Source organism: Lontra canadensis, unplaced genomic scaffold (assembly GCF_010015895.1).
Source record: "Lontra canadensis isolate GAN:19392208 unplaced genomic scaffold, GSC_riverotter_1.0 scaffold69, whole genome shotgun sequence".
Lineage (NCBI taxonomy): Eukaryota > Metazoa > Chordata > Mammalia > Carnivora > Mustelidae > Lontra > Lontra canadensis.
In genome coordinates, this window is record NW_022631063.1 from 6763488 (window position 1) to 6776439 (window position 12952).

The following is a 12952-nucleotide window of genomic DNA, read 5'->3' on the forward strand; positions in this document are numbered from 1 at the left end:
CACGGCAGAGCTCTAGTCCTTGAACAGAACATGGAGGAATTAAATGGAGAGTTCTACCACAGCGGGAAGAAAAGGTCTTGATCCTGAAAAGCATGGTGCTTGTGCCATTTTCTTAAGACTCTCATTATAAGGCGGATATCTGGCTTGATTCTAGGATGCAGCGGTGAAACATTCAGATTTGGTTCTGCTGTCTTGAAGTTCTCTTTGCTCTCAGGGTACAGGGGAAGGTTGAAGTTTGTGACCAATTCAAAGACTGAACTCGGGTAAGTGTTTAGCATAAAAAAGAGAGAGGATGGATTTAGCAAGAGAAAGATGGATAGAGGGAAGGGGAGAGAAAGGAAGGAGAAAGAAAAGGAAGGAAGAGAGGAAGAGGTGGAGATGTCAGAGCTCAAAGGAGAAGTAACAATATTGGAATGTTAAGACTGAAATGTTATCACTTTGCCCTACTTCTACTCTGTTCAAGAATCTCATGACAAGAGGTCAACTCCGCTTTTACAAACTATTTGGCAAAGTAAGAACGACGAATGTTAATTAGAGCTAATATTTTGAGTGTTTACCTTGGGCCTTAATAAAGGTGGGTGGGGAGAAGGGAAAGGAGATTCCAAAGAAGGGAAACAAAAACACACCAAATCTGCATCCACAGGGAAGAAGAGGAATAGTACAGACCTCAAATAAGGGAGCCAAGAAAAAATGCCCTGGGGTAGAAGTTGTGAAAGTAGTATAAGAGAGGGTCAGCTACACACAGGACACACAAGAGGGGTATGACACCCTGTATCATCACTCATCATTCATTCAGAGACAAATTAAGATGGAGTTTCTGTAATTTGATGTGTATAAGAATCCCATAGGAAGCTTACTAAAATGTGCATTTCCGGACCTCCATCCCAAAGAGTCTATTTCCATAGTCTGGAGAGGGTCTGGGAATCTATATGCTGTGGCAGGAAACAGGTGGTCCACAGACCACACTTTGAGAAAGTCAACCTCAAAAGGTGAAGGATAGAGGTAGATAGATCTATCTTTTTTTGGATCTTGGGCTGCATAGCTTAGAGATGGGTTTGTTCTATCATTTGGTGAACTGATTTGGGACAGACCTTAATCCTAACAACTTTGACTTTGAAATAACTCAGTGTATGAGGCAGACTCTGTTAAAAACTCTATGTGAAGATTATTAGTACCAAAAAAGAACCAATTCCCTGCCTTTCTCTCTTGCTGTGACCCCCATGGGATAAGTAAGTACTGGAGAGCATCCTTACCCCAAGCCATAGCAGCTCTGATGGCAGCTGAGTTTTATATTATCTTTTATATTTCTATATTAAAATTTTATATTAACTGCTCTTTAAATTTAATGTAGTTTTATAATTATGTAAAATATTTACATGGTTTCAAAGTCAAGTCTAGAAAATAAGTGTATTTAAAGAAGTCTGGCTTTTCTCATTCTCTTCACTCTATCCCCTTCTTTTCTTTGTGGAGAACATTTTATGATTATTTATTCTTCTATTCTCTTCAAACAGAAGCATATTACTTTTTCCTTAGATAAACATTATATTTAATTTTCTCCATCTTAACCCACTGAGCCACCCAGGTGCCCTATATTTTCTCCATCTTAAAGAAGCATTCTTGACCCAGCCATTTTATAACATCTTTGTGGGAAAAATGCATTTGAGTTTCAACTAACTGAATAACAAACCTTTTTTAAGTCTCTCTATATAAGTTAGTACTCATATAAAGTTCTGTTTGATAATTTATTCATTAATTCAAGAGATATTTATTGAATAATGGGAAAAGGCCCAGGTGCAGGTCCAGGTTTTGTGAGAGGTAAAGCTCTTTTAATATCAGGGCCTCTCTTTAATAAAAAAAAAAAGAATATAAAATTATTAATATGCTGTACAACTCCCAGCAGCTCCCAGTAATAACCTGCCATAGGAGGGGTGCATGTAAGCTTCCTGGGAAATCAACCCCAGCATGGGCTTACGCTGGGGTCTATGATGGTGGCTAGTACACAAAGCAAAACATGATCCCTTATTTTATGGAGCTTGTGCTATGGTGCTGGAAAGAGAGATTCAACACATAAGCTCAAATCAAATATACAATTACAAATTGTAAGTCAATCCCTGGTATGGGCTGAATTTCATCCCCCAACATTTGTATACTGAAGTCCCAAACCCTAGTACTTCATAATGTGATTATGGAGATAGTTAAAGAGTTAATGAAAGTAAAATGAGGTCATTAAGATGGGACCTAACCCGGTATGAATGGTGGACATCCCAACAGAAGGATGACCATGTGAAGACACAGAAAGAAAATAGCCACCTACAAGCCAAGGAGAGAGACTTCAGAAGAAGCTATTCCTGTGGACACCTGTTTAAGACTTGCAGCTTCCAGAACTGTGATAAAATAAATTTCTGTTGTTTAAACCATCCAGTCGTGTGCTTTCTGTGTCTGTCCCAATGGACTAATATAATCCCTTAAAAGGAAAGAGTGTTTGAGAGAAAACACTGTCAAAGGAATGGCAAGGATACTGGTAAGAGATGGCATCTCTAAGGAAGTACATATAAGATGAGATATGAAAAAACTGAAAATGATGAACTCCAGGGAATAAAAAGACTTAACAGATCCTGTTAAAAGGCAAAAGAAATCAAGGTGCTTTTACTTCAGTTAATTATACCACAGTCTATAGAACTAGATAGTCCTCAGGAGACGATCGGTCTCTCTAAATTAACTCTCCTAGATGAAAAATTAACGTGCAGCTAAATTCATCATGGTCCACAGACTCTGAGGCACTGAATGAGCATGACATTGAATTTTTAATTGTGAGACAAAATGTATTTGAAATCATTCACACCCTGGGACATTTCAGAAGAAAATGAATACGATGAAATATGTAGCTTAAACACTTCTCAGAAAAAGAACAAAGAGGAGTTATGTCCTTCCTCATGGCTCATTAAAGAGATTATGGGAATTATAGAACCTGAATATGCAAAACAAAAAATACAGAAGCATAAACTCTGATTAGTCAAGGCTAATGCCTCGCATAGAGTAGTGCATACCTGAAAATTTAATTTATCTCTGGTAAGCAAGTCTATGCTTTTTTTGACTCAATTAATAAAAAGAATTATAGAATTATAGGATAGACAAGGGATTCCCTTATTTCATGGGATGCCACAGCAACTACTTCTGATGCATATTTATTCAATTTGTTTTGTGACAGACTGAATTTTCGAATGGACAATGGCCAGACCAAATATGACAAGAGAATTCTTACCCAAAACCTCTGAAGCAATCTTCCCAGAATGGTCAGGATTTGGTCAATGACTGCCAGCTTCCCTGTTTTTTTGCCCCAGCTTCTTATTCAGGACCAACCAGTGAAAGCTAAGGAGGCTCCCCAAACCAATCACATGAAGTGTGCAGCTTCTAGTTAACTTATCTCCAGCTTGCCTGTGTCAACAACCTCTAATCAGAGCATACCTGAGGCCTTCTTTAGTCCCACTATACAGTAAAGCTTTTCTACTCCCTGCCTGCTTCTGAATCTTTGTCAGATGCAAGTGATGGTAGCTGACTCTTGCAAACTCAGAATAAATAGCCCCTGTCTGTTCTCATTTGAGTGGCTTTCCTTATTTGCATAGTTGTCTGTCCCAGAGAAGAAGATGTCTGCTGGGTTGCCAGGCTATCAGCAGAGGATAGGAATAAGCTGTGAGGTGTGCATCTGAGTGCTACTTGATACTTCCTTCAGAGAAGATGTCAGAGACTGGGAAGGTAACAGTAGCCCCTGAATCCCCATAACAACAGTGTCTCTGCTGTCCAATGATGGGATAAGCCATCCAAGAGAAGTTCAAAGTGGTGATTGTATCTATGAAGTTCTCCTTGTGCTCTGGCAGCTGGCCAGATGTGCTTCTGTGTCAACCAATCTTCTCTCAGGACTACACAGAAAAGCTTCACAGAACGACGATACCAGTGAATTAATGGGGTCTGGGTAGTTGAAAACATTTGAAACAAACTGGTCATAACATTAGTTTTTATTCATTTTACCACTGTTTAAAATATCACCAATGTCGGCTTTGAACCCCAAGACACAGCCTAGACTAAGAAGAAGCATTGGTCTGGAAATAAAATTTAGTCTCTAAACAGAGTGCCTACACGAAAGAAATGACCCACGCCTGGTTGCTAACACATTTTTCCATCACTAAAATGAGGATTACTGAACTATTGTAAAGTTAAAAGTGGATAATAGGAGGGAGTATTTTTGAAAGCAAATAATTGGAAGAGCATGAATGCAAGCCTTCTAAACCAAAACAGAGTTTTCAGCACATTTGATTTTATCCCAACACATAAATCATTCAGATCAGATGAGCACACTAGTGGGAGAACCAAGGGTGTAATTCTGGGCCACCTGGGGGAAAAGCAAAACTCTGCCTGTGCAGAGAGCCAGTGCTGGCTGACTTCTTCCTGGTTCTCCTCCCACTGAAATGATCAGAATGATAAAGGAGACTGGTAAGTTTCTCACTGTGAATAGAGATCAATATTCATTTCCTGGTAGCCATTTAAAGTCACTTTCTGGGGGGCACCTGGGTGGCTCAGTTGGTGAAGTGGCTGCCTCTGGCTCAGGTCATGATCTCAGGGTCCTGGGATGGAGTCTTATGTCAGGCTCCACACTCAACAGGGAGTCTGCCTCTTCCTTTCCTCTGCCTTTGTCCCTCCTCCTCCCTGCTCATGCTCCCTTGTCCTCTCTCTCTCATATAAATAAAATAAAATAAAATAAAATAAGAAAATAAAGTCACTTTCTGAAAAATGACCTGGTGCCACTTGCCATCCCACTTTGACTGTCAAACCAGAGTTCTCACCCACAGAAACCATTTTATTTTAATTTCCTTCCAGATGAGTAACCCAAAAAACTAGGTGAGGGAGGTTGCCCTCAGTATGCCCTCCTTTACGAGGCACGCATTTCAGAAAGTTATCACCATCGTTTCACCTCTTCTTGACCACAGTATCAAGATTGTATACAACTGTTACCAGCTTTATAAATCTCTCAGTAGATTAGGGTTCTTTCATTCTAGATTCTCTGAAGTCTTGAGAAGATATATCAGCCGGTGTGAAAACTGAGTGGAACAGGAAGATCCTGTTACATATAGTAATTTACATATTCAACATCACTGAAGCTTCTTTCAGGTTGACTTTGGGCAGGGGGAGGAGCTTAAGGCTGAAAGGAGAACAGACAATGTATACATTTCTTTATAATAATGATTCTGAACCCCAGCTGCACATTGGAATCACTTGGAAGGTATTTTTTAAATTACCAATGTTTGGGTCCCATCACCGGAAACTTAATTTGTCTGGGGTAGGACAAAGATACAGCATTTAAAAAAAAAAAAAAAAAAACCAAAAAGATTTTAATGGACAGTCAAAGCATTTTCTCCAGGGGTGGCAGCAGAGACTAGGAAAGTGCTTATGGGCATTGGATTCCCATGATGATTGTGCTGTTAAATGATAGGGCAGGACACCAAGAGAAATCCAAGGGGCCGTTCTCAGCCTGTGAAGAAAATTCCTCATGGAGAGGCCATGATGAGAGAAGACAAGGATGTGAATGGCAGGAGAACAAACACTTGACCTACCTTCCCCCTCCACCACTGTGTGACCTACCTTCCCCCTCCGTGAAAAGCACTTCATTGCTTTTCAGGGACCCTTGAAGTCTTGCACACTTGGTCCTCTAACTCTAGCACCTCACTGCTGACTTGGACCCTGGGTCTCTCTGAGCTGCCCTTCTGTTTATTCCCAATCTACATGTTTGTTTGGGTGCTTCTCTCATATTTCTGCTGAACGCTCTGTTCTCAACAAACCATTTTCCTGATCGGTGAAAAGCCTTTTAAAGCTGATTTTTGTCTTCCTGTCACGTGAGTGATTCCCTGGTGTTCTCAATTGTATTCTCTTGTCCATAAAAATATGACTCATTCCGAACACAGTTCTATCACCCAAGTGACCTCTGTGTCTTTGTTCCTGCCTTTCAGTCAAAAAAATAGGTTTCCTGGCAGATTTCATATATTTCATGTATTTCCTTCTCTGTTCCATATATGTCATATCATTCTCTCTGCTAATAAAGAAATATCAAAATATTTTTATTTGAAAGTCTGCATTCAGAACATAACCTGTCATATCACATACATTTTTCATGCCCAGATGTTTACTCATCCGTTTTCCTCAAAGACCCAATAAAATAGTCAAAAAGCCACAGTCTATTTTAAATTAAAATGCATGGCTTTAAGGGCTATTTGACATGCAGTAATTATTTGTGTAGTCTTCTAGCAAAGCATAGAAATTGCCAATGTCTCTGCCCTTGAAGGAAATGAAGTGTGCAACAAATTTCAAGCAAACATGAGCCAACTGTACACACAAAGGGAGGCTGCATAAGAAATTCACCGTGTCTCTACCTAAATTTCCCCTCGACTTGCCACAGATCAGCATGTACTTCACCTCTTTGGCACCAGTTAAAATCATCAACAGATGAGCTTTCCGGCAGAGGAGGGCTGAAGTGCCCTCTCACAGATGGTCAGCATCACATGTTGTGGTAATGGCCAGACCCACCATGAACATAACGTATAAAAACGGTGGCACTCAGGGCAGTTCAGCTCCAATTGCTCTGTGTTTAGAACTGACTCTATTTCAAGATGGATTTCCTTCATAGGAATGGAGTGCTCGCTATTCAGCATTTGCAGAAAGACTATCGAGCTTACTACAATTTTCTAAATTTTATGTCCAATGTTGGTGATCCCCGGAATATCTTTTCTATTTATTTTCCACTTTGGTTTCAACTTAATCAGACAGTTGGAACCAAGATGATATGGGTGGCAGTCATTGGGGATTGGTTCAATCTTATTTTTAAATGGTAAGCCTTCTATTTGTTTTATTTTGTGTAAAGTTTGTTCTTAAATTTGTGGCTTTGGCTTAATGATCACATTTCAGATGTGTGTAGTTTTACTTGGAAAATCTTTCAAACATGTCAGTTAACTTGAAACACTTATTCATAAATCGAACTTACAGAAAGCATAGAAATGTATACTTTATCTGACTTATCAGTAAATTCCAAACCCTATAAAACATATGCTGTGATTAAATAAGAAGTTAATTAAATGAGCAGCACCATAATGAAAGGACTGATAATTCTAGGAACCACTTGGATATCCCCAGTCTAAGAATCGAAAACATCCACAGAAGTTTCCCTACAAGGAAAAAAGTCGCTCTTTTTATTGGATACTAGGATGCCAAAAACTCCAAGTGACTGTGTCATCCTCTATAATAAGAGACATACCAGAACCCAAAGTCTCTTAATCATGAGCTTTCCCTGTCAACCCTCTGCTTGACTCATTTTTATAGGAGAGATCACTATTCCCAGTTAAGCAATAGTTGTGTGTTTAAATGTGTATGCATATTTATATTTCTTTAAATACAGGATATTGTTTGGTCATCGGCCTTACTGGTGGGTCCAAGAAACTCAGATTTACCCAAATCACTCGAGTCCGTGCCTTGAACAGTTCCCCACTACATGTGAAACAGGTCCAGGTAAGCAATTACAGCAGCCTCGAGTTACTAAAGATATTCCAACAGAGAGTCATTATGTGTGGTTATTACCTACCTGCTATATGATATTATATAGGGTATTAAAGAAAATGTCATGAGTGAGGATGCTAAAAGTTCATAAGCATAAAAATTGCTAATGAAAAGGCAAGAAGTTTTATGAATGACCATTCTGTTATATGTAAAAGGGTAAATCAGGGACTACTTTCCAAACGATTTTATATTTTGCATTTATTTCTTGGAAGAATGTAATGGTTTGATTCTAAAACAAACAAAAACAGTTAGCTAGAAGAAATTTGCAAAGAACTGTATTAAAATCCTAGAAATGTTGATTTATCTGTGACTGAGCAACTTTCAAAGTTATTATGGATCTTCTGAGAGTGTCATGAATGAGGTAAGAACTTCCTGGTTTTACTATTGCCGGTAGACATTGTTCCTAATCTCAGAATTTTTTTCTTTCAAACGTCTTTTTTTTTTCTTGCTTATATAACATATAAGTAGACTTCTTGGGCCACTTCCTTTTATAAGTTAAGATTCTGTATGAGTGTAAAATCTATACTATGAAAGTTGATAAGATTATGAAAATGTTTTTAAATACATATATATGTATGAAAATTTATTTTCATACTTTAATTTATGAAACTTTAATTTATGAGAATGTGTATTGTACCTTAGCACAGTTTGTTACATAGCAAAAAATTCTTGCCATTTGACATCTTGAAACTAATACTTAATATACTGAATATGTAAGTTTCTAATGAGTTCTCTGAATTTATTTCTTTCTTGCTCCCATAAAACTATACACCTATCTGTTATATTATTTATCTCACCATACTATAATTAATTCTTCACATATATATGGCTCCCTTAATAGGCTGTCCCATCAGGACAGGGGTGCTGTGTACTTTATCCTTGTGAAACCACTGTGGGATGGATGGATGGATGGATGGATAACCTTTGAGACAACTGAAATGCTACTTTGGTTTATCCCAGCACTTCCCAGGGTGTTCTACCTCATAAGACATTTTCTGGAGAAAAAAAAAGAGAGAAAGAGATTGTATTCTATCTTCACTCCCTAAAGATTTACAACTCATGTAAGGATATAATAGGCTCTGAAAAATCCTGTATAAGATATAACTTTAAAAGAACTTGGTCTATAAGGAATAGGTTGTCTTTGTTTAACATAGTGTTTTTCAAAAAAAGAGTGGTGCTTAATCTGAATAGATCTCCACTTGGTAAAAACTCATGGTGAGCATCAAAGCAAATGATTTTTTTTTTTTTAATTAAGCAGCATGGGAAAGACATTCTGGAAATAGAAAGGCTGCCAGGCTTCTGTCAGGATTGATGCCCTTTACAGCTTCCCTCATCCATTTAATGACAAAGACACCTGTCGCAATGACCAGGCACAAGGTAGACCCAGAGGTAGCCGCTAGAACATGGCAGTCCTTTGTAAGTCAGTTGGTAAAGCAGAACATAGTAATGGTACCGTTCAGATGTCTGATTTTCCAGCCCAAGGAAAATGAACTGATTCAGGGTCCAATGCAAGTACTTTAATTTTCTCATCAATCATAAGATTGGCATGAAAGACATGGAGGGCTGGGGCAGATTTCGGTGCAACAGCCCATGTTCTTAATTAGCCTTGAACATTTTGATTTCTGGGATTGTGATGAACTTGAAAAAATCTGAAAAAATGTTTCTTGAAAGTGTTTCGAGGCTCCGTTTGACTCGATTTCTTTTATTTCTACCTGTTTCTAAACATTATATGTAGCCTGTGGTTTTTTCCTGAGTTCTGTGTCATTTTCATGGCTAATACTCTACTATTTCTGATACCAATACTCTATTAACCACCTTTCAAACGGATTAGCACTTTGTTGTTGCAGGAAGCCCATCCGGCCATGCAATGGGCTCATCGTGTGTCTGGTACGTCATGATAACAGCTGCCCTGGGCCACACTGTCGGTCGGATGGACAAGTCGTTGACCATGTACCCATACAGGTCAGCTTTGCTCAAGTTTCTGTGCCACTGGAATGTGCAAACAGAAAGTCTTGAATACAGAAAGACTTTTAAAAATTTACTTTGGCATATTTTTAGTTGTTGAAATGTGCTTATTCTCTTCGATCATAGCCAAAAAACAAAATGAATAGAAAGTTAATAGTTTGCTTTAAGATAATGCCCTCATTAGCTCAGAGCTGTTGCCACATTATAAGGTTGGAAATGTTTAATTGATTAATGACTCGCCGGAAGTGCCTTTAGGTTTCCATAACACAATAATCATTTTGGTAGCTCATAAATAAGTCATTTAAAATTATATAAGGAAGTATTTTTGCATGCATATTCCCTCTTCTAAAATTAATGAGAAGTTTGGGACTCATAATTCCCCTTGAATGTATCGGCTTAGAAAAATTATGTTTCCTTCTTTGAATAGCCAATGTTTTTGACATCAATAACATATATTCTAGCTTTAAAGACTATACAGCCTTTTTAATTAAAAGCATTCTAAAGGCAAACTTAAATGTGAATCTTAGTAGACTTAATGTTAGTAGAGTCATAGTGTTTAGAGAGACCCGGAATTTTAATATTAGATTATTCAAAATTCTTATAGGAATTGGGATATTTCCTTCTCTTTTCTCCTGAAGTACTTAACTATCATTAAAACAATTCTGAGCACCACTTTAATCATACATTATTAGGCTACCAAGATAAGATTTGTCAGTTAATTTCTTAAAAAATACTATAACATATACCATTACATTAAAGTTCTTCTAAAATTAAAAAAAAAATTTCCAAGATCCATCACATATTCTACTTTTTAGAGTAGTATTGGACAATATAAGAAACCACCAAAGAAATTTGGATATTTTCTAAGTTTATTCTAATGAGACCACAACCTGTACACCTTAATATGTTCGTTATCCAACCCCAAACAGCAACTCAGAAGCTATAATTTAAAGAAATTAATATTTTCTATCTATGGACAGGTTTTCAAAAGAGAATCTAAATAAGCCTCACCTTTTCCCTATAGTGCATTTCTTCCTCAATCTTCCAGACCTTGAGAAATGTTTGTTTCTTTTTTTTTTTAATTCTATAATTCCCTTTTGGTTTTTATAACTGCAACATTTCCTTTCTTCCATCAATATTTATTGAGTGCCTACTCCTTATCTTAATATAACCAAATCCCTGTTTGTTCTTCTTCCATAAGGATAACTTCTGTTTACTTCTTCTTGGAAAGTCTCATTTCTTTCTATTTCTTAGTTTTTCAATAACCAGTTTGGTCCAGTTATCAGGAACAAACATTCAGCAGCAGAACTCCAAGCATTCTTATAACTGAATATTGCTAAATCTTTATTAAAATTATGAGCTTGGACTACAGTATTTTTGTAAACTTTTTTGAAAATTGCTGCTTCTAATCAAAAGTATATAATGTCTAAGTCAATTTCCTAGTCTCATTTTCTGTATGTCAAAAAACAAAGAATCGGGACTCTTGAGCATCTATAAAATTAAACCCAATGAAAATTTGCCCTTGATGAAATGCTTATGTTATTTTCATCAGAGTAGTAGCTGCCTCTCCAGTGAGTTTTCTTGAGACAGAAAAGAGTAAACCCATACAACAGAGAGTAAAAATGTATATGATCCATTCTAGGTTATTCTAGGTATTAGTAATTCCCCCAAATTTGAATTGCACATACTCCATTAAAATAGTTATCAAGATGTCAAATTAGTTTCTTTTTATAGCACTTATTAAAATCTCAGGATATTGCACTGGTTAAGCTTAATGCATTGCTATATGTAGAAACCTCTGTTAAAGCTTTTAAATTCCTAAGGAGCACATGAAAACATTCTGGGGGGAAAAAGACCGACTCTAGAATCATAATGTTATGACACAGTTAGATGGATCCCTCTGAGAAAGATCATCTGGTGTCACCCCCTTAGTTTTACGAGTGATACAATTTCTTTGCTTTTTACGTTTATATATATTCTTTCATCGTAGACTGACCTGGTCGTTTCTTTGGAGTCTTTTTTGGTTGATTCAAATCAGTGTCTGCATCTCCAGAGTATTCATAGCAACACATTTTCCTCATCAAGTTATTCTTGGAGTATTTGGTGGTAAATATAATCACTTACCTTGAGTTGTGTCATTGGAAAGATTTAGTGTCATTTGTTTTATGTCATCAGATTCTCCCTAGGAGTCGGTACCCTGGTCTCAGGTCTCTGTCAAACCGCTGATACCAAATGCTGCCCTGGGAGCAAAGCGGTTCAGTACACCTCTCAAATCTCCATGTGCACGATGTGCACGGTTTCATTCGGTGAGATGGGGTTCTCTGAAGTGTGGCTAGCACCATGTCCATCTCCCAAGCTATCAGCCCAGACAGGGGGCTTGTGTCTTGGTTTGGGGGACTTCATAATGGCCCTCCAGGCTGTACGCCATGCCACTCTCTTCAATACACCTGAAGTGATTATTACATGACCAGGGACTTCATTGAGCAGCTGCTTTGTATTCTTGAAGCAGCAGCATTCTCCATGATTGAGTTTCCACCATTCAACCCCACACACCTTTCAAAGGTTCTCTAGTTAACTGGCTTTGGCAATTGAAATATTAATTGCAAGCACCTAGATCAGTGCTCTGCCTATCAAGTGTTTGCCACCCAGTGCCACAGACTCCTGAAAGATTCACTTGTGCTAACATGGATGGTGTAAAGAGCATGGGGCAGGTATTTTAGCTATTGCCTAGGGAAAGGGCTTTGGAAAATGAATAGGGTCTAGACGTCTAAAAGCCTTTGATCATGAACATGATGGTGAATTCTTTAATACAGAGAGGAATGATTCCCGAGGGGCTCAAGGGCACATGGTGGTCTTCAGTGTCTCTTTCTAATCCCCAGGCATGCTTGTGGCGGAGGCCTTTGAACACACCCCAGGCATCCAAACCGCCACCTTGAGCACCTATCTGAAGACCAATCTCTTCCTTTTTCTGTTTGCCCTCGGCTTTTACCTGCTTCTCAGACTGCTTGACATTGACCTGCTGTGGTCTCTGCCCATAGCCAAGAAATGGTGTGCCAACCCTGACTGGATCCACATTGACACCACGCCTTTCGCTGGACTCGTGAGGAATCTTGGGGTGCTCTTTGGCTTGGGCTTTGCGATCAACTCAGAGATGTTCTTTAGGAGCTGCCGAGGGGAAAATGGCTACAAGCTGAGCTTCCGGCTGCTCTGTGCCGTGGCCTCGTTGATCACACTGCAGCTCTACCATTTCGTCAAGATCCCCACTCATGCAGAACATTTATTTTACATCCTGTCTTTCTGTAAAAGTGCATCAATCCCACTGACTGTGGTCGCTCTGATTCCCTACTGTATTCATGTGTTAATGAAACCAAGTGAAAAGAAGATTAATTAG

General features: G+C 38.3%; 1 protein-coding gene across 1 annotated transcript; it reads left to right on the forward strand.

Moving 5' to 3' along the window:
* Positions 1 to 6656: 6656 nt before the first annotated feature.
* On the forward strand, positions 6657 to 12952 carry G6PC2 (glucose-6-phosphatase catalytic subunit 2). The gene is made up of 5 exons (XM_032880278.1): positions 6657 to 6874; positions 7439 to 7548; positions 9444 to 9558; positions 11552 to 11667; positions 12441 to 12952. The coding sequence occupies exons 1-5, from the start codon at positions 6657 to 6659 to the stop codon at positions 12950 to 12952; spliced, it is 1071 nt and encodes a 356-aa protein (XP_032736169.1).

Coding starts and splice junctions, on each gene's coding strand:
- G6PC2 (XM_032880278.1), top strand. CDS start 6,657: ATGGATTTCCTTCATAGGAATGGAGTGCTCGCTATTCAGCATTTGCAG. Junction 6,875..7,438: donor TTCAATCTTATTTTTAAATG/GTAAGCCTTCTA, acceptor CTTTAAATACAG/GATATTGTTTGGTCATCGGC. Junction 7,549..9,443: donor TACATGTGAAACAGGTCCAG/GTAAGCAATTAC, acceptor TTGTTGTTGCAG/GAAGCCCATCCGGCCATGCA.